Source organism: Macadamia integrifolia, unplaced genomic scaffold (genome assembly GCF_013358625.1).
Source record: "Macadamia integrifolia cultivar HAES 741 unplaced genomic scaffold, SCU_Mint_v3 scaffold542, whole genome shotgun sequence".
Classification (NCBI taxonomy): Eukaryota; Viridiplantae; Streptophyta; class Magnoliopsida; order Proteales; family Proteaceae; genus Macadamia; species Macadamia integrifolia.
Genome location: NW_024870481.1, coordinates 101,390 through 122,102, shown reverse-complemented (window position 1 = coordinate 122,102; position 20,713 = coordinate 101,390). Strand labels below are relative to the sequence as shown.

Sequence of the window (20,713 nt, the reverse complement as noted above, 5' to 3'; positions counted from 1 at the left end):
ACCCAAAGGAATGGATGCAATTTGGGTGATAGTTGACAGAATTACTAAAATAGCTCACTTCATTCCGATTAGAACCAATTACACCATGGATAAGCTGGCACAGCTTTACATGGATAATGTTATACACTTACATGGTGTACCAGTGAGCATTGTATCAGACAGAGACCCGAGGTTTACCTCCAGATTCTGGAAGAACTTCCAGTAAGCCTTGGGATCACAATTGAACCTGGGTACGACCTTCCATCCATAGACAGACGGACATTCTGAGCAGACCATACAAATATTAGATTACATGCTCCGAGCCTGTGCCATGGAAATGAGCGGTAGTTAGGAGGAATATATACCTCTTATGGAGTTTGCATACAACAATAATTACCAAGCTACAATTAGGATGGCTCTATATGAAGTATTATATAGTGAAAAATACAGAATTCCTCTATACTGGGACGAAGTAGGCGAATGCTGAATGCTTGGACCGGAGATGATTCAGATGACATGTGATAAAGTCGATGTCATTAGAGAAAGAATTAAAGCAGTCCAGTCACATCAAAAGAGCTATGTAGTTAACCGTAGGAAGGAAATGGAATTCCAAGAGGGAGAGAAAGTGTTCCTCAAAATATCTCTTATCAAAGGTCTACGCAGATTTCATAAGAAAGGCAAGTTAAGTCAGAGATATATTGGGTCATTTGAGATTTTGGAGCGAGTTGGGGCAGTAGCATACATGTTGGCATTCCAACCTTCCCTCAGCAGTGTTCACATTGTCTTTCATGTATCCATGTTGAAGCGGTATGTTCATGATCCATCCCATGTGTTACTTATGGAATCAGAATACTTAGAAGCTGCTATAACATATGAAGAACATCCAACTGAGATCTTAAATCAGAAGGTGAAAACTCTCCGTAACCACTCTATTGCTTTTGTAAAGATTCGGTAGGCCGACCAGCCGATAAAAGAGGCATCTTGGGAGAAAGAGGATGATATTCAAACCTTGTATCCTCATTGTTTCAAACAACTAGGTACTACAATTTCGGGAATGAAATTTTCAAAAAGGAAGGTTAATGTGATGCCCTACATTCTAAACCTGGTCTAATTACCTGTATTGACTTCGTTTGATCATGCAGGGGCTGAACCGGAGCGAACTGACTCAAGTACTATATGGAACATGGTAGCAAAAGTGACCTTGAACTCGGGCTGGCCCTACAAGACCAAGCGGGTACCAAGTGTAATATGTGCACCCAAGCCTTACACTTACATGCACCACAAGGCTATGTACAAGAAGTCAAGGTACGTGCTAGTAATTTTGGTGCCTACGTAATTTAATTATAAGTATGAGTTTGTCCCCATCGAAGTCCAAGTGGAACACCAGCAATGGGCTTCCTAGAATGGTATACTCACCTGAGATATACCCACTTAAGGTGTACTTACATGAGATATACCCACATGAGATATACCCACCTAAGATATACTCACTTGAGAATACCCACCTGAGATTTATCCACCTGAGATGTACCCACCTATGACTAGAAGATATTTTTGGGGGCCCAAGTATAAAAGAAGAGACATTTATTGTCTTTTTCCTCATTAATGATAGTTGGTCGATGGGAGAGTAAAGAAGAGAGAGCAAGAAAGAAGAAAGAAAAATGAGGAAGAAGAAGAAAGAAGAAAGGAAATTGATCGTAGAGCTTCACCAGAGCTGGGTCTTGGTATTTTGAGCCCGGATTAATGATCAGCTCCCCGGAATCTTCGATTTAAGGTAGGTATTGTACATATTCCAAGGATTCTTAAGAAAACCCTTTCTTAAACCCTCTTTATGATTTTTAGTAAAGAACCCACTTATATCTTGCTAATCATACTTGGATAATCAAATCTAAGGTCTAATGGAAGGTGTGCACAATGATTTTGAAGGATTTGGAATGAGTGTTGGTGAAGATCTAGAGTATTTGAAGTTCTTGAGTTAAAGAAGTGAAATTTGGGGTTTCATTGGTGTTCTTGAGAAAGATGTAAGAATCTCCTTTTTTCTTTTGATTTGATCTTAGATCTAGGTTGAGGATACATGATTGGACCTTAGATGAGTGATTTGAGTCATCGGATCGACCCCAAACAAGTTCCCCAAGCCAGAGAGAAGATGGGGAAGATGATGGAAGAATTTTGTTTCAAGATTGGGGGGTGTTCCAGACCCACCTGTCTTTGGGTCTCTGGCCCACCTGAGTTCTCAAAACTCAATTTCTAAGCCTTTGGTGTAACTGATAGGAATGAAATCGTTGGGCTCCAAGGCCCGGCTATCTTTGACTCATGCCCACCTGTCTTTCCATAATGCCCAGAATGGGTCCAAATTTGATGGGTAACCCCCATTTATGATTCTAAACCAGATTTTAGTGTTCAAGCATGATGATTTTGACCCAAAAATAGTGAAATGATAAACCATTATGTTTATAATAGGCTACACTCATTATACACATACCTACACATCAGATCTCTTACGTGCCAGGTACAAGCACCGTGTACATATACAAGTAAGTGGGGAGTGGACTAGACATCACGTATGTCATCACGCATTGTATGTGCATTTACATAACATGTTATGCTTTGCTTTATGATGAATATTCTTTATGTCTTGATGTAAGTGATGGAAGAATTTCATATGGACATGATATGCATGCTAGATTAGATACCGTAGACGGCTTAGAAATGAGTTTATGGTGGCTCGTGGAATGGGACGTGGTGCCATCATGTAATCGTACTATGCTCATATAGAAGCATATGGCTAATATTTATATACCCCTTGTGCTACGACCCTTCCCAACAGGGTTTACGTGTTGGGTTACTATTAGGGGGAAGCATTGGGTTATCGTTGTTGAACTCCTGTAGTAGTTAGAAGTACGCATGGCTGATCGCTAGGACAGTCGATAACCCCGATGGTATATTCAAAGGGCAGATCATACTGCTTTTATTTTGGGTGGAGTCACCCATTTACTTTCTGTCATTTAAATTTACTGGGAGTCGGCTTGCATTTTAAATTCTAGTACCAACGGTGGGCATTCTCTGACAACCCCATGGGCGTATTGCGAGATGGGGTTAGCAGCTCATACTTGAGGTATACGTGCACTGTGGTTGTGTGTAGCACATAGCCTATGACCTAGTAATGTTGTTAGGCTAATATGATTAAAATGAATTACATACATATAGGTGCATTTGTGTTGTGACTGTTAGTGTGATCTTCCTTTCTACTTACTAGGCTAGTGAGCTCATCCCACGTGCACAACTCTTTTTAGGTGATTTCGCAGGTTACCCGCCTAGAGATCAGAGTCGGGCCCCACTATGGAGTTTCTCCCTAAGGATTGGTGGGTCCCTAATGAGTTCGAGCACGGTATCGATTGCACGTGCAAGGATTGTGTTGCATGGCAGCAGTGACTCCTAGTGATTCTTTTTTATTATTTTGATGTACTCCCTTTTGATGACTTGATGCTTAAATTGTTATATTTTTTTGTATATATCATGCCTTCAGACCCAAATGTATATAACTTTTATAACTCAATTTGGGTATCAAGTATTGGGAAACAATTATAGGTATTATTATAAATAGGTCTTCCACTGAAAATACTGAGGTCTTATCTTAGTTTAATAGATGTATGATGTATTGCAGTTACTGCATTGTTGATCCTGGTAGGTTTGTGAGTTAACCAGAGCTAACTCAATCATCGGCTTGGTTTTGTGTGAGCGGGATGTGACATATATATTGTCTTAGGTGATTGTGTCGTAAGCGTATATGTCTTCTCTTTCCATTGTATACTATACTTTTGGCTTTTGCAAATGCAACATAATTATCACAACAAATAAATATAGAAGGAACTAGTTTTCTTCATAATGGTATACCTACCATCAAGTTCCTTAGCCATTTAGCTTCAGTTTCTGATTTTTCCAAAGCAATAAATTGTGCTTCCATGGTGGATCCTGTCCCACATGATTGTTTTACTGATTTCTAAGAAATCGCTCCACCTCCTAAAGTTAATACATATCCACTTGTTGCTAATGATTCATTTGTATCAAATATCCAATTAGCATCACAATAGCCTTCCAAGATAGCTAGATTTCCACTATAATGTATACCATAACTCATTGTCCCCTTTAAATATCTTAAAAGACGTTCATTTGCTTTCCAATGTTCTTTACTTAAGTTGTGAGTATGTTGACTCAACTTTTTAACTGCTAAAGTTATGTCAGGTCTAGTACAGTTCATTAGATATGAATCTGAACCAATGATTTGAGAATATCTCTTTTATAAAACTTGTTTACTCAGATTCTTTTCGAAATGACATCTAATTTCCAAAGGTGTTTTAATTGGTGTTCTTTCAAAGTAACCATATTTTTAAGTAGACTTTCTACATAGTGGGCCTGAGATAAAATTATCCCATTATTCTTTTTTATGATCTTTATACCAAGAATTACATTTGCCTCACCCATGTATTTAGTATCAAAGTTGGACATCAGTAGTTTTTTAGTTTGTTTTACAATGTCTGTATTTGTCCCTAAAATTAACATATCATCTACATATAGAATCATAAACACACCTTTATCTAGATGAAATTTACTACATAAACATCTATTGGCTTCATTTACATGAAACCCATTTGAGATAAATACATTATCAAGCTTTTCATGCCATTTTTTTGGGGCTTGTTTCAGTCCATATAAAGATTTCACTAGTTTACAAACCTTTTGTTCTTGTCTTGATACAATACATCCTTTTGGCCGTTTAATATAAATTTCTTCCACTAAATCTCCATTTTGGAAAGCAGTTTTTACATCCATTTGATGTATAAATAAATTATATATGGAAGCCACAGCTACCATAGTTCTTATTGTTGTTATTCTAGCCACAGGAGCAAAAGTATCAACATAGTCATAATTTTTCTTTTGTTTAAAACCTTTGACTACAAGTCTAGCTTTATATTTGTCAATGATTCCATCAAGTTTTAATTTCTTTCGAAGTATCTACTTAGTATCTAACACTTTAGAACCTTGTGTTAAATCAACCAATTCCCAAATATGATTTGTAATAATTTAATCTAGTTCACTTTTGATTGCTTCTTTGCAAAAAAAATAGCATCTAGGGATGTAATTGCTTCTTTATATGATAAAGGATCTTTATCAACAATATACACAAGCCAATCATCTCCTAGATATTTTTTTTTTTTTTTTTTGTCTTTTACCTCTTCCTAATTGATTTTCATCAAGGTTTTAAATATTATAAAAGCATATCCTGCTTCATCTTTAGTCTGAAGTAAGTAAATCATAGCAAATCTAGAATAATCATCAATGAAGGTTACTACATATTTCTTATTACCTCTAGATTCAATAAAGTCACATAAGTCACTATGTATTAAATCGAGAAGTTCACTATGTCTTTCAATTGACCTGTGAGGTTTTTCAGTGAATTTCACTTCAACACAAATAGGACATTTATATAAAGGTTTTTGAAATTTAGAATTGACTAAACCCATTTTCCACATTTTTGAAATGTAAGAAAAATTGCAATGTCCTAATCTATCATACCATGTATTTTAAGAGTCAACAAAATAAACTGAAGAACTACCAGGATTTTCATTCATAATTTCAGAAATACTGATTACAAAGAGGCCCTCATTGAGGTAACATTTTCCAATAAAAACATCATTCTTAAGAATAACAACTTTGTCAGAATCAAATGACATCTTCATTCCTGCCTTGATAAGAAGTGGACCAGAAACTAAGTTGAGGCGAATTTCTAGAAAATGGAGCACATTGTTCAAGATGAGTTTCTTCCCTGAAGTGAGCTTTAAGATGATATCACGTTTACCAATGACACTTGAAGTTTGTGAGTTGTCATATAGACTTTATCACCAGTATTGATAATAGTATACTTTCTAAAGGAATTGTGGTCTCCACAAATATGTCTGGTAGCATCAGTATCAATTACCCGGTCTGTTGGTTTTTCTACCAAATTAACTTCAGTAACCATTGCTGAAAAAATTTCTTCTTCAATCAGGTTTTCCTTCACCTTGTCAGATTTCAAAAACTTCTTGTTTTGACAATCCTTCTTGAAATGTCTTGATTTGCCATAAGAAAAACAAATAACTTTTGGTTTCTTGAAGTTTTTTTCCTTCTTCACTTAAAGTGTCCTCTTCAATGAACCTTGTTTCTTAGTTTTCACAAGATTAGCTTTGAGCCTTGTATATCCAAAGAGTTTTTCTCCTTTATCCTTAGCCTTGTTCCTCTCCTATATTTTAATTCTGATAACCACTTGCTCAAACGTCCATTCCTTCCTCTTGTGTTTCATACTTAATTTAAATGTATTCCAAGAGGTTGGAAGTTTCTCAAGTAGTGATCTAGTCACAAACGCATCAGGTAATATTATATTCTCCTTAGACAAATTTTCAACTAATATTTGGAATTTATCTATTTAGGAAGAAATATTTTTGCCATCTTGCATTTGAAAATTAAGGAAATTAGCCACCGCATACTTTTTTATCCTGCATCATTAAGTATGTATTTGATACACAATGCATTCCATATCATGGATGCATAGTCCAAGGAATGATACACACTATAGAGATTATTGGAGAGTGCATTAAGAATATGATTCTTACATTGAAAATCTACTTGAACCCAAGCAATCCTTTTTGCATCTAGAACTGGATCCTCACTTGGATTTGGTTTCGGTTCAAATAATGCAAAAGCAACTCCCAATTGAGTAAGAGCAAAGAACATCATTTGCTTCCATCATTTAAAATTTTCTCCATCAAACTAAGTTATATGATAAATTCAGAATTGATTCTCAATTTCTCCATTCTAGTTTGAATGGAATTTGCAACATTAGTTGCTCCAGTGGTGATTTGAGATGCAGTAAAACCAGTATTTGGTAGTATTTCATTGGTAGTAAGACCTTCATTTGATCCATACTTATCAATGACCTCAGTGGGTATTTCTTTGCCAGCCATATCTAAAACATAAAATCTTTTAATAGCTTAAGATTGTTGTAAAAGAATAATTAAAGGGGTAGTGTTAGATTTATCTGAAATGAACATAGATAATGCACTAACCTTTGAGATGTAGTTCTCGTATTAGGTACAGAAGTTGAAGCAACAGGAAGTTCCGTATGCAGGTACAATAGGGTGAAGTCATATAAGATACTTTCCATAAGGTGTTAAAGAGCCCCTAATTTGTGTATAAAGGGTTGACCTGCTCTTTTACCTCCAAGATAAAAGTACCTCCTAATCACAAAGGTTGCACTCCTAAGTGTGATTAATATAGGGAGTCTGTAAGCTATACTAAGAAACTCAAAGAGAGGGAGAAGAGAAGAGGAAACAGAATGAAATACAATACTGAACATATTTATTATGAGTGTACAAGACAAACACAGACATGACTCTCTAGATTTGTTATTAATTTCTGACGTGTAGGCAGTGGATATTTATAGACCCAAACATACCTGTACGTGAACAGGTGTACCTATACGTCTACAGTACCTGTATGTATAGGTATGTATCCCTTCATACAAAGGGTCCACCTATTCTCTATAAGTATCAATGTATGTATATATAGGTGTGTCCCTTGTATGCGTCCATATGTATAGGTGTGTCCCTTGCATGATATATATGTATGGGTGTGTCCCTTAACACTATACATGTACTGATAAGTAAGTACATGTATAGTCAACTTTAGCTCACATGCATTTACTAATACCAAAGAACTTGAACAAAGGAAGAGACTATTTGTTTTGAAACTTAAAACTCCAACATGTAGAAAGGCTTTGCATGGTGGTGGGGTTTTACATGGAGTCGGGTGACATGGAGGTGGCTTGCATGGTGGCCAAGTCGATGGTGGAAACAGAAGATGGGTCAATAGAGAGGGTGAGATAGGCCGACGAGGAAAAAAATCTGATAGGTTTAAGGTAGCCATGAGTTGAAGAATCATAGATTTAAATAGTTTAAGAATTACAAGGCATGGGAGGGGAAGGATGATACTGAAGAAAGAGAGGAGGGAAACTATCAGAAAGGAGCTGAAGCGGACAGAAGCTCACCTCTCGTGGATTTATGTTTTTAGATGGTGAAACTAGAGCCGAAGTGAACAAATCATCAGTTGTAGTTATGAGGCCTTGTCTGTGAGACACACTGAAAAAGATTGAGATTTTCCTTCTATTAGTGTGGTTATTATTTAATTGCTTGTAAAATTTGCTTACGTATGTAACCTGTGGGAATAAATTTAATGTTGGTCATGTATTATTGATTATCATTGTAGACTTGATCACTATATTCTTTAGTACATTATGAATTTTATACGCATACTCTGATTTGTAGTAAATGATTTCATGGATTTGTAAGGTGGTAGACTGCTTTTGTGATCCTGGTGGAGACAGGCTGACTAGATTAATCCACTGCCGCATACCTTGGCGGCTTGGCCTAATTTGAGGTAGGGTGTGACATCAGCAATACACTTCGCGGCACAATGGACTGTACCTAGTGGCAGATGCAACACGGTACAATGTACTATACGTATGACTGCTAGGTATTAGCCTAGGGGTTGGCTAAGGGACCGAAGTTCTTTTTGGGACCGACTGACTCCTGTTTGCAGCTAGCTTGTATCTCTAGAACCCGACATACTGGGAAGAGGATACCACCTATGTTGCGTAGCACTAATACCACGATGATGGACCTAGTAACAGAATCAAAAGTAGTGTAACTAAATGGACTCATATGCATCATATAATTATGTGAACTCATTGCATCATTTGTATTACATTTGCTTGCCTGCCCCAACCCCTTACTGAGCTTGTGAAGCTCACCCCATTATTAATGTTTTTTTTTTGGATGGAGACATTAGTGAGCTACCAGGTTCCAACACTGATACTTCTAGAGTTGCTCCAGACACTTGGTTGACTGATCTAGAAGCAGAGGCAGAGCACAGACCCAACTGCCGGTGTGATGATTGTGCCTTTGGAGGCTTAGATTACTGAGTGTCTTTAATGATCTTGTTATCCTTTTTGTGTATATGATTTGTATACATAATTTGGACTGTTGGATATCTAAGAAATTATGGAGATGTTTGAAATTTATATTTTGTATGTCGACTTGAACTCAGTATCATATAGTTGACACCAGTGATATTTACCAAAATCTTCATATATTGTGTATATCAGCCTACAACTTTGAGATCCTGGGAGTTTGGCTGGTTGGATATGGTAAGGTGTCCAATATACCTTGGCCTAATGAAAGCGAGGTGTGATAGTAGAGGTCTGTGGGAGGTGTTTTTCAAGTTCATGTAGTGTCTGATTCATCAAGTGCTGAAATCCTTAGGAGAATCTACAATGTAACTCGATTACCAAGAAAAAAAATGATTATCAAGTGACTCTAAACCCTCCCTTTAACTGTTTTGAAACCCTAATTCTACATGAGTTAAGATCTATGTGATCGGAATTTTTTTATGAGGAATAAATCTTCCAACAATGGTATCATTGCCACCCTCATCTAGGTTAGGGTTTCAAATTTCTTGATATACCTTTTCTCTCTGTATGGAAATCAAGCATAGGAGCTCACGGTTCATATTAGGGTTTTATGGAACTTTTCATTTTTTTTTTTCAAAAAAAAAAAAAGTGTGATATGGGTTTCCTAACTTATACGATAGCAAACCCATGGTTCCAAGTATTGGTATTGGTCCATTGGATCAACTGTATCAACTGTATCATATTGGTATCAAACTGATACCAATGCCTGACTAATCCGGATCAGTTACCAGTATCGTTTTAGAGGTAAAACCATAAAGAAATTGTACTTTTTAAAAGTAAAGGCAAAAGTGATTGATCCAACTCGGTAACTAAATCCTTTAGCAAACCTCCTAGGGATTTTTCTACGCATGTATATGAAAAAAAATTGTAACCCCCCCCCTCCCTGCGTTGCTATTCAAATATTTTTATTGAAAATGACAACTATTACATGTACTTGGTGCACCGGTCCCTTCAGACCTTGGTTTAACTATGGTTAGGGTGAAAGTTGAACCCTATAGATGGACCAACATCCGGTTCTACCAGGGTATTTTGACCCACTTGTTCAACCTGTTGGGTCAACTTGAACCAGCTTGGATGGATTGACCCAGGACCAAGATCAGACGAGTCAACCCAGTAGTATCATTATAAAAAATGGACATAATGTTTGGGTCTAGTTCGGGCCTAATTGAGGCCTAGTCAAGGCTAACCCAAGCTGCTCATAGCAGGCCATGTGGGCCTTTACAAAAACCTTGTCCATAAATATCACATCTGAAGCCAACAAGCTTAACTTTCTTCTTAATGAAACATAAGTAATAGGGGTGTCAAAAAATCCCGATCAATCCGAACCAACCCTAGCCCGCCTTGAGCCCGAACAGGGCTTGGGCTGAGATTTCAGCCCATAGAGTGGGTTAGGGTTGAGATTTTCAGGCCCAAGGCAGGATTAGGTTGGGCCTGGGTTGAGATCTCAATCCAACCCAACCCGACCCAACCCAACCATGTTTCTTAAGTAAATAATCATATAAATATGCTAATAATTATTAATGGGTACTTATAGGAAAAGGTCTTTCGTTTTCCACAATTTACACATATATGAAAACTTTGGTCTTTGGCCTCTGCAATGCATCAAGATCAAACAATCAAGTAACCGATAGTATTGGGTTGGATTGGATTGGATTAAACCCTTCCCAATCAAGGTCCATCAGGGCTGGGTTGGGTTGGGCTACACCCTGACAGGGTTGGGCTTGGGCTGAGATATAGGTCGGGGCTGGGCTAGACTTGGGTTGAGTTAAGAGGTCTGATACCATGTGGAGGACTATAATTCTGAGTTTGGAAACTTTGATTATGATTTCATTAGTTGAGGTGAATTATATACAAGAAGGGAGAGGGACTGATACTCTCCTCTGTTACAAGCTGTTAACCTCTAACTGTTAACTACGGTTAATTAGATGACTAAGTAACTAATGAATACAACAAATCTTGAGATGACTCAGCTAGTTTGTTACAACAGAATAATAGAGAGCATTACTCTCTAACATCCCCCCTTAAAGGCAGCGTCAGAGCAGTGACGGTGAGTTTGGAAGCAAGCTCAGCTTCTCTTAAGTTGGATTTTATCTTCTCTTTCTAAGGTCATTCTGGTGCATGTTGTTGGCTTATCTTCCTCAAAAGATGTCTGGCAAACCCTTGAGAGGCAATTTTCCTCCCAATCCAAGGCTCGTTTGATGCAACTTCATTTCCAGCTTTAGACAATCAAGAAGAAAGATCTCTCTATGGAAGAATACTTACAAAAGATTAAGACTCTTGCTGACAATCTAGCAAGTGCTGGTCAGCCAATCTCTTCTGAAAAGTAAGCACATTAATATGTTTTTGAAAATATATATGCATTAATTGTTATACTTAAAAGGAATGTTATTCTATATCATTCTTGGTGTCATATTTGTTCTTGGTGTCATATTTGTTGTGAGTATTCTAAAGAATTTCTATCCTTTTCTTAATAAATCTCTCTCTCTCTCTCTCTCTCTCTCTCTCTCTCTCTCTCTCTCTCTCTCTCTCTCTCTCTGAATTGAAAATTGGCTAACGGAGGAAGAATCCAATTATACCTGATGGTTCAAATAGAGCTCCCAAATTAGAGGTTTGTCCAATCCAGAGGATGCCCAGTTTACCCAACAACCAATATGGCTAGTTCATTTTCAACCCTCTATTACCCCACCGGCCTTGGTTAGTTGCTTTTGTTATAACTCTGTTTTTATAGCTTAGTGGTGTTTTCTTAAAATAAATTAATTAATTAAAAAAAAAAAAAAAAAGGGTTCTTAACCCTCTATTCTCAGGATTTGAACCAAAAATTGAGCTACTCCAGGACTAATAATAGCACAACAATGATACATGTGAGGGTGCACATGAACCCTGATCTACAAAAAATCACAAATAAGAGTGGGTCATCCAAGTCCAGGTTCTTCCAAGCAAATATCAGCTAATGGAATCCTTACAGCTAGACTTTAAAACTATCCCTCACCACTAATCGCTTGCCATAATGATTATCCTTGAAATCCAAGCAAAGGTGGCTGTTTGGTGGATTCTATCTATAGTATAAGGGAGCTCTGTCTCTCTCAATATCCTTACAGAGCTTAACATATATTCCTTCAGCAGGACCCTAGACAGAATCTAGAGACCAATGCTTCAGACGAAAAAAAGCTTGATCGCATCCCTTGTTCTCTTCATTTCTTGCCCTGACCTCTTCAGTCTCTACCACCCACTCAGCTACTGTTGGTGTCCTGTTGTCTGAGGGAGAGCAAGTGGGAAAGTCTGAACCGACATGGACATTGACATGGTTCGCGAAAGCCATGGATGAATCACGGGAGCTTTTGTTATCCAAGGAAACACCTCGTTAAACCATCGGATGAGCTTCTCCCCAAATTAAAGTATTGTTTATATGTGAAGGTGTCAGGCCACAGGCATAGCTCTAAAAACTAGGCAATTGGGTCAGTTCGGCTCAATCAAAGCATGAAAGACTCAGTTTTACAAGAGGGCCACACCTACCCTATTCTGTTTTCTCACATCAATCTCTGTAATTCTGCCCCTAGATTTTACCTAGTTTATATACATACTCATTCACTCTTCTTTACATTTAAGTATTACTAATGCAGTTCTGAGGTAGTCAATCAAATCCTTGGTTCCTAACCTGGGATTAGGGTAGCAGAGTGGGCAAGAGACCTTTGCCTTAGGAAACGTGCAGTTTTGAGTTCGATTCCTCTTAATTCCTTGGGGGCTCTTACACAGGGAGTTTTAATGCTCTTCAATGCTTTCGGTGAAAGTTGAATTGTTCTCATACAACCTCTGTATGACCCAGTCCATGCGATTGTGGGGTTAGTAAGAGCTTACGGGACTAGTTAGGCTGAATGCCTGCAATATCCATCATTAATAAATAAATATATATATATATATATATATATAAAGGTTTGCTAGTTGCTGGCCTCCCTAACCCAGTTTCAGTGTAGTCACTGCCTGAAGAGTTGAAAAAAGGTCAGTGCAAAAGATAGCATATGTATAATTTAGAAAGAAGCAATTTAGCAATAACGCCGAGTAATAGCATATGTTAGAATCAAGAATCTTTAAAAGAAAACAAGGGAAAACAAGGGCCCAGATACAGGATGCGATGAAAGATGCCCCTACCCCCTTGGTTGGATGGCTTTGCATGCACTCCTGCTGGCCTAGGTGCTTGCACAATGGCCATGCAACCATGTAGAATTCTTTCTCCCAAGAAAATAATAAAGCAATCGAAAAGATGAAAACATTAGCTAAGACATTAGTTGCTACTTCCTTTCATGAGATCTTAAATATAAATAATTACATAACATGTGACTTCTCCTATGATTTGAGATTACATGATTACAAATGCTATTATTTCTATTTCAATAAAATTTTACAAGTCTATTTACTAATCCCAAACAAGAATATGAAACAAAAGAGAAAAGGAACAAAAAGGGAAGAACGAAAAAATATATGGAAAGAAAGCATTTATAATACGATGGTATAAGTGAAAACAAAATCTCAGGGACGATCAGATGGTAACAATCACTTTAGACCCCTGATGCATTACATTCTTCCAGCAGATTGATGATATTGTGCTCTGGGGCACTAAGGGAAGGAAGAATCAAGCGATTGGATGGAGCTGAACGTGGCTTTGTTCCAACAGTTTCAGATTCAAGGTTGACCCCTTCCTTCATAACCGGCAAGTTACCCCTCCGTCCATTTGCTGACATCCGCTCCTTCCATATCCTCCCATCCTGAAAGACCAAGGCACTAAGACCAGAACTTCTAGAAGGCTTTGCTTCCATATGACAAAAGTTACCTAACAGTGATTTCCTAGCATTTCCAAGCATTTAAACCACAGATGTCAACATATAAAGAATCCGTTATGATCTTAACCAACATGATACATATAGATCAGAACCTAGTGTGTACCCTGTGAAAATGGATCAGAGATCTCTAGTAGATTAAAAATTGACAAGAACATAGACACAATACAAATAATGAAAATAGAAATGCCCTAGCAGGAACACCCTGACCAATGTGCAAATATTCTCTTGGATAGAGGACCCATCAAGAAATTTGGATTACTATAACAGATACCATTTAGAAAGGTAATAGGCAAAGGCAAAATGTCAACCCAATGAATTAAGAAAAATCTTTGCTTAATTATCTTCTTCATTCAAAAACTGCCGTAGCTTAGTTTGGTTGTGTTGGCAACTTAATATAGAACTTTCACTCCGGGTAGGCTGGGCAAGTCTTAATAAAGAGGAATTTTCTCAGAAATGTTACAATGAATTGTAAAGCTTTTCTGAAACAAGGTGATTGATAAAGCAAATGGACTAAAAAGTCCTGTAAAATATCATGTAAGTTAATGAAACACATGAAACATGACAACCGAAATTAAAGAAATAAAACAATGGAATGTCCAACGTATCGCATGCAACTTGGCTTGTTTTTATTGTTTTTATTTGTCCATGAGCAACAACACATGTTTCATTTGGATTGCCATACGAGTGTTGGCCCCCAAATGTTTTGCAACGGCTATGACTTGCAGAAACTTAAAATAGTAATTACATTTTACGGAAAAAGAAAGCTACCTGGAAGCATGGCCTCTGTGCCTAGACACATGGGCACGCGAAATTACAGCTCCACCCTTAGTGAAATAAAAAATCTCATTCATATAGATGCTCCTGTGTTCACTTTCACTGGGCCCCACGCAAGTGCAGGGGCCACGTGACCAGGGAGAGATTTGCCCTTACATTTAATTACCATAGAGATGACACTAGATGGAAGGAAAGAAGGAAAAAAAATTTATTCTCTTTTTGGAGGGAGGGGAGAATGAACCCTTGAGTTCCCTTTGATAACCACGCCTTCACAGAAACCTCCCATGGGCCCCAGAACCAAATTCCTTTTTCTTTCTCATTATCAAATACAAGATCTAGGAATAAAAGGTTCGGGCTGCCAGGGCAAATGCCTGGGTTCGATTCTTAATGATGTAAGGCTAGATCATATAGGACCTAACCCCAAGCAGGATCTGAAAATCTGGGCTGGAATAGGACAAAATTGAGAACGTATCAGGTCGATGGATCTTCTAAATAGGAAGATCTACTATATGGAGAATACACATTCCAGTTGACCGAGCCTAATTCTAATTGTTTTCTTCTGAAGCAAAGATATCCACGGGCCTGGTTCGTCCCATTTAGATATTCACAACAAAGAGGTATTGGCGCCAAGCGTGATGGAATGCTAGACATTTGGTAATTTCTCCTCCGACTAGGATAAAAAATCCCATTGAAGCGGCTAATCCCATCCATATTGTATGCACAACTCACACACCAGGACTCGGATGAGCATGAAATTTGGGGTGAATTGGCTAATAATATCCCCAAACTAGCATCCAAATTTGGCTTGAACACACCAAGTAGGTACAAAACCAATCATGATCACAAATACCACAAATAGGAGAAATAAGGTTTCGAGAATTCGATATGGAGAGAACTTGTAACCGGCAGATCTGACCACCAATGGGCACCAAGGGCTGGTCGAGTGCTTCTTTTATGGGGATGAACAACTCCTCAAAAGGCCTGGTTGAATGTGCAACAGATCTGAGAGATCTGGTTGTCGACCAAGGGAGAGAAATTCTTGCAACAGCTTGGACCGAATTCTGGTTTTGGGGCTGGTCTACAATTTCAATGTATGATGGTCTTCAAGGCTTCAAGTAGGTTTGATATGGTCACTCAACCACTCAATAACAACAATAAAACAGAAAATAAAGAAAGGGAAGAGGGTGAGAAGAGATTGTAGAAGAAAGGGTATACGGGGAATGGCTATCTCAGCCTAATTCTCACCCTCAACTCTCTCAGTTGATGAAACAAACCTATCTCAAGTTTAGGAGTAAGCATTGCTCACAGAATAACTTTTTCGTCCATTGGTCACGGGGCCCACTCAAGATCTAGAAATTCTCCCAACAAGCTGTTGTTGAATCTCCTATTATATTGTGTAGAATAAAGACTCAACCCAGCTGGCATGATGGGACCGAGGTGGGGGGCTGGCTGGTCCAACATTGGACATGGTTCGATGGAACTAGATGGCAACTTCTCTTACAGGCTCAATCTACATCACTTGAGGCAGGCCACTTTGCACAAAAATGCCAAAGGTTAGGACTGACTCCAAACTCACCCGTCCCAGGACCCCACATGGGCCGGACCAGAACTGGGTAATGTCCATTTATCAAGAACAAAATTGCATTGACAGCATATAGAAGGTAATAAGAAAGTCCAAGCTCAACAAACTAAAAAGAGCAAGCAACTGGAAAAATGAAATAGGAAAACAGTGCTGCATGATAACTGATTACTAATATTTTAACCTTTTCCAACAATAGCAGTAATGGTTAGAAAATCTATTTTTCCTTTTCCCTTTATTTTTCATGTTTCCCCCTTTATTATAACATCAGAGGCTATTTACCTATTGAGGAGGATCATGAAAAATTATAGAGCCCACAAGAAGGATCTCAGACATGATCTTTATTGACTTAGAAAAAGCATATGACAGAATTCCCAAAGATTTAATCCAGCATGTCCTGGTAAAGAGAAAGGTGTCGAGTACATTTGTGGATATAATTAAGGACATGTATGAAGGCATGTGACTAGTGTGAGATCAGTAGGAGGTTAAGGCAAGGAATTTCCGATTACAATTGGATTACATCAAGGATTGGCTCAAAGCCCCTATTTGTTTACACTTATCATGGATGAATTAACCAAGTGCATTTTAGATAAGGTCCCTTGGTGTATGCTCTTCGCAGATGACATCGATTTAGTAGATGAGACTAATGCAGAGATTAATACTAAGTTGGAGCTATGGAGATCAAAATTAAAAACAAGAGGTTTCAAAGACAGACTATGTCAAGTGTAACTTTAGCCACTCTATGATGTATAATGATATGGTGAAAATTGAGGAGACAGATATTCCTCAAAGTGACTATTTTATATATATGGGGTCTACCATAAATAAAGAAAGTGACTATGTAACTTGGTCAAATCACTTGTGTTCTTCTATCCTTGTATTCTTTTTATTACATATCTCTCTCAAAAGCCTATGCATAGAAAGTGAGCATACCAAGCATAAATCTGTGTCCAGAATTTCAGAACAATGAGGCATAACTCCTCAACACAGATTGAAATCTGGATCAGACAATCTCATTGGTTAACAGTTAATTATAATTGCCACCCATACATTCAACTGTATATCCAAATCATTTAACATGGTCAAATCCTTGTGTTCTTCTATCCTTCTATTATTTTTATTACATCTTTCTCTCAAGTACAGCCTACACATAGAAAGTGAGCATACCAAGCAGAAATCTGTGTCCATAATTTCAGAACAATGAGGCATAACTCCTCAACACAGATTGGAATCTGGATCAAACAATCTCATTGGTCAACAATAAATGGATGAGGATGTGGTTCCTATATTTCATGCAAATCCACCAAAGCAATAAATAAACTCAAGAATATTGCTTCCTCATCTACTTGGAGTTGGAAATCAAATAACCTGCTGATGGAGGTGTATCAAAATTGAATAACAAAATGATTCAATATAAGAACTCAACCACAGACCTGTTTCTTACGCCAGCAGACTAAATTCCTTAGCTATAAACTAGTGTTGAACCACAAAATATTCTGTCATGCCAAAGATCTTGGTAGCAACCCAAACTAGTCAACAGAATGTTAAAGATTGCGGATGTTTACCACAAGAATAAAATAGTAAAGTCTCAAAACTAGACAGGGACATAGGCAGGTAGGTAGGACAAGGATGTATAAAGTCACAAACACACAGTCTACTGTATTTCAGTCTCTGAGTGAGAGAGAAAAGTACAACCACATACAAGATTCAAACAGTTACTTCCATTTTTACTCAGTTTTACAGTGTACTTGGTCAGATTCCTAGTTTTTCCCTCTCTATGCTTGTTTCCCAAGTGACTACTATTTTCCCTGCTCAATAAGCACAACTTACTAAACGTCAAAAGTGTAGCCGAAGTCTTATAAATCAAAATGTATGCAGAGCAAGGAACCATGATATCAAGCAGTCAAGGTCAATAATCATGCATTTCTTTATATTTTTAGATACTCTTAGTCAATGATGGAACAAGTAAAAAGAATTTAGAATCATCCAAACAAGTAATAGTTTAAAAAAAAAAAAAAACAAAAGGAAAAAAAGAAGAGAGACAAGCAATATTTAATGATATTAGTGTCAACAAAACAGCTCAACTTACATTGAGAATGGAAGGTTCTGGTAAGGGGCATTTTACTGGACGATCATTGTCAAGGGGCTCAATTGGGTGTTCAACTGGCTTAAACTCTATGGCCACTTCAATCCCGTGAGAGGCAGCAGGTACAGCTGCAGCAGCAATGGTAGTAGCACCAGCTACCTCAGAATTTGGTGACAATACTTGCCTCTCAACCTGCACCATAAATTCATTCAATTTAATACAATTAATATTTACATTTCTAACACCAGAGGAAGGCTTGTAGAAGAAACAGGCCTCATATTAGTTGGATGAAAAGAAGAAACGATGGATTGCACCTATGACCACAAGCGAAAACAAGAGTGGAAACTCTTCAAAAGTGAGGTAAATCATGGAAAAATATAAGGTCAGTGGCTACACAGTCTCTGAAGAGTAAGAATAAGCACTAATCTATGATATCTAAAGGTTTCTATATAAATTGTCAATAATGTCAAGACTGGAATAAGTAGCAAAAACAAATATTGTCAAGACTGGAATTACTCCCTCTATAAAGAAGCACCACTGAGTAGGCAATGAATTAACTTGGTCAGATAATCAAAGTCGAGAAACTAAAAAAAGTCACAATTCCCCCCCCCCCACCCCCTCTCTCTTTTTCTCTCTTGTTTTGGGACCAACTTTGGAGTGGATAACCTAGCAATTTACAAGAACAGGGCAACATAGATTAAATCAAGCAAAGAGAAACCACCAAAACAGTCTAGCATCCTAGGCAAAAAGACAATTAAAAATCCACGGACACTGTTAAATCGTTCTATCATGCGCGTTGAAATAGAAATTAAAAAGTACCCAGTATTCCAGACATAATGAAATGTCAAATAACATCCCAAAACAAGAGGAAATTGAAGTACAATAAAACAAAATTAAGACGTAAGAAGGGGGAGGTATGGAAGAAGAAGAAGAGGGCAGGAAATCCAAATCAATCTAGCAAAATACAAGTAAGTCAAATCCATTTAATAATTAATAAAGAACAAACGAATAGGTCAGATTAAATAAAGTGCAGAATAGTCTAGGAACAAAACCAAGCGAAATCCACGCAAGGGAAACTCTGAAGCTCAAGATATATCAAGCACAATTCATAAAATCCACAACCAAATAAGAGTGTGAGACCGAATAGAGAAGGAATCAAATAACCAAGACTAGAAAAATAAAATCACAGAGGAGTATAAAAAATAAAAAAAGGGTTTGAAGTTTGAAGTTAGAACACCAAAAGAATTAAGAAGTCCACAATTTCCAAGATAAAGCAGTGAACTCAAACAATTAAATTGGCCAACCATTAGAACAAAAGAACACCCAATACCCAGATACCAAAACCCAATTAACAAATTCCAATAATAAGAATAAAAAATGATGGAACGTCTTCCTACCGAAGAACATCAAGAATTTGGATGCTTACAAGCGCGCTTTGAGCCCGTCTATGTCCGGTTCTCCCAGAGAATCGCGAGAAGATACTCACCATTCTCCTCCCTCTCCTCCAAAATGACTAAGTATACCAAAAGGGTCTCTCTTCCAAATCTTTGCCACTCTTCTTCTACTCTTCCAAGTTCTTGTCTTTCTCTGTCTTGATCTCACAATAAAACAAATAAATTTGTCCCTCTTTGCAATGTATATATGCTATGATTTCAACATAAAATAAGACAATTTTTTTTTTCTTTTTTTTTTAATCTTCCGGATGCTGATGGAATGGACAGTCGGCAGAAGAGCTTGCTTGGTGTGACGGTTTTGTTCGGGTTCTCTCTCTCTCTTGTCTCGAATCTCGATCAGAGTAGAGAGATAAAAGTATTGGGGAATGTCGAAAAAGCTGTGACCGTGAGAAAGATGAAGAGAGTTGGGAATTTGGGAGAATCCACGCAAAGCAAACAGAGGAATGTAGTGAGTGATGAGAGAGTTGATAGGCCGACCGTAAAACAGCACTGTCGCTGCTGCCAAATGACGATGACCCACCTACCAACACAGCCTCTTCTCCACTGATTACTGTGGGGAAGGATTGGAAGAGCCGTCCTTTTGCTCCATGCCATACACGTGTCACACTTTGGAGCGTAAGATTTGAGAACCGGTACAGCACAGCCTAAGCCAACTTTTTTTTTTGATTAGTGTTCAAATGTTTCTAGTCGTCCGATGTGCACTGGCACACTTGAGAGGATCCAAATCCGAGGGGGAGAACCTTACCACCACATACATAGACTATTAGTCCTGGATATAAGTCTCATTATGCCAAATCATAAGAATGTGAGTTTATTTTCTATATAAGGTGGTGAAGCCTAAAATGAGATATCTTGAAATCCTTTATTGATTAATTAAACAAACAAGGTAGGATTTCGATAGAGACACTAATCCAACGTGCAATGATATGAATACTTGCATTAAGA

At 37.8% G+C, this 20,713-nt stretch overlaps 1 protein-coding gene across 1 annotated transcript; it reads right to left on the bottom strand.

Annotated features, from left to right (window-relative positions):
• Positions 1-13,307: 13,307 nt before the first annotated feature.
• LOC122069191 lies at positions 13,308-20,281 on the bottom strand. Its single transcript, XM_042633147.1, has 3 exons — positions 19,741-20,281; positions 18,318-18,506; positions 13,308-13,800 (listed from the first exon to the last, which is right to left on the bottom strand). The coding sequence occupies exons 1-3, from the start codon at positions 19,801-19,803 to the stop codon at positions 13,594-13,596; spliced, it is 459 nt and encodes a 152-aa protein (XP_042489081.1). The 5' UTR covers positions 19,804-20,281; the 3' UTR covers positions 13,308-13,593.
• Positions 20,282-20,713: the final 432 nt, after the last annotated feature.

Excerpts from the sequence above, each read along its gene's own strand:
- LOC122069191 (XM_042633147.1), bottom strand. The coding sequence starts at position 19,803 with ATGGTGAGTATCTTCTCGCGATTCTCTGGGAGAACCGGACATAGACGG. Across the intron at positions 18,507-19,740 it reads GACGGGCTCAAAGCGCGCTT|GTTGAGAGGCAAGTATTGTC; the intron begins GTAAGCATCCAA and ends TTTATGGTGCAG. Across the intron at positions 13,801-18,317 it reads CAGAACCTTCCATTCTCAAT|GATGGGAGGATATGGAAGGA; the intron begins GTAAGTTGAGCT and ends TTGGTCTTTCAG.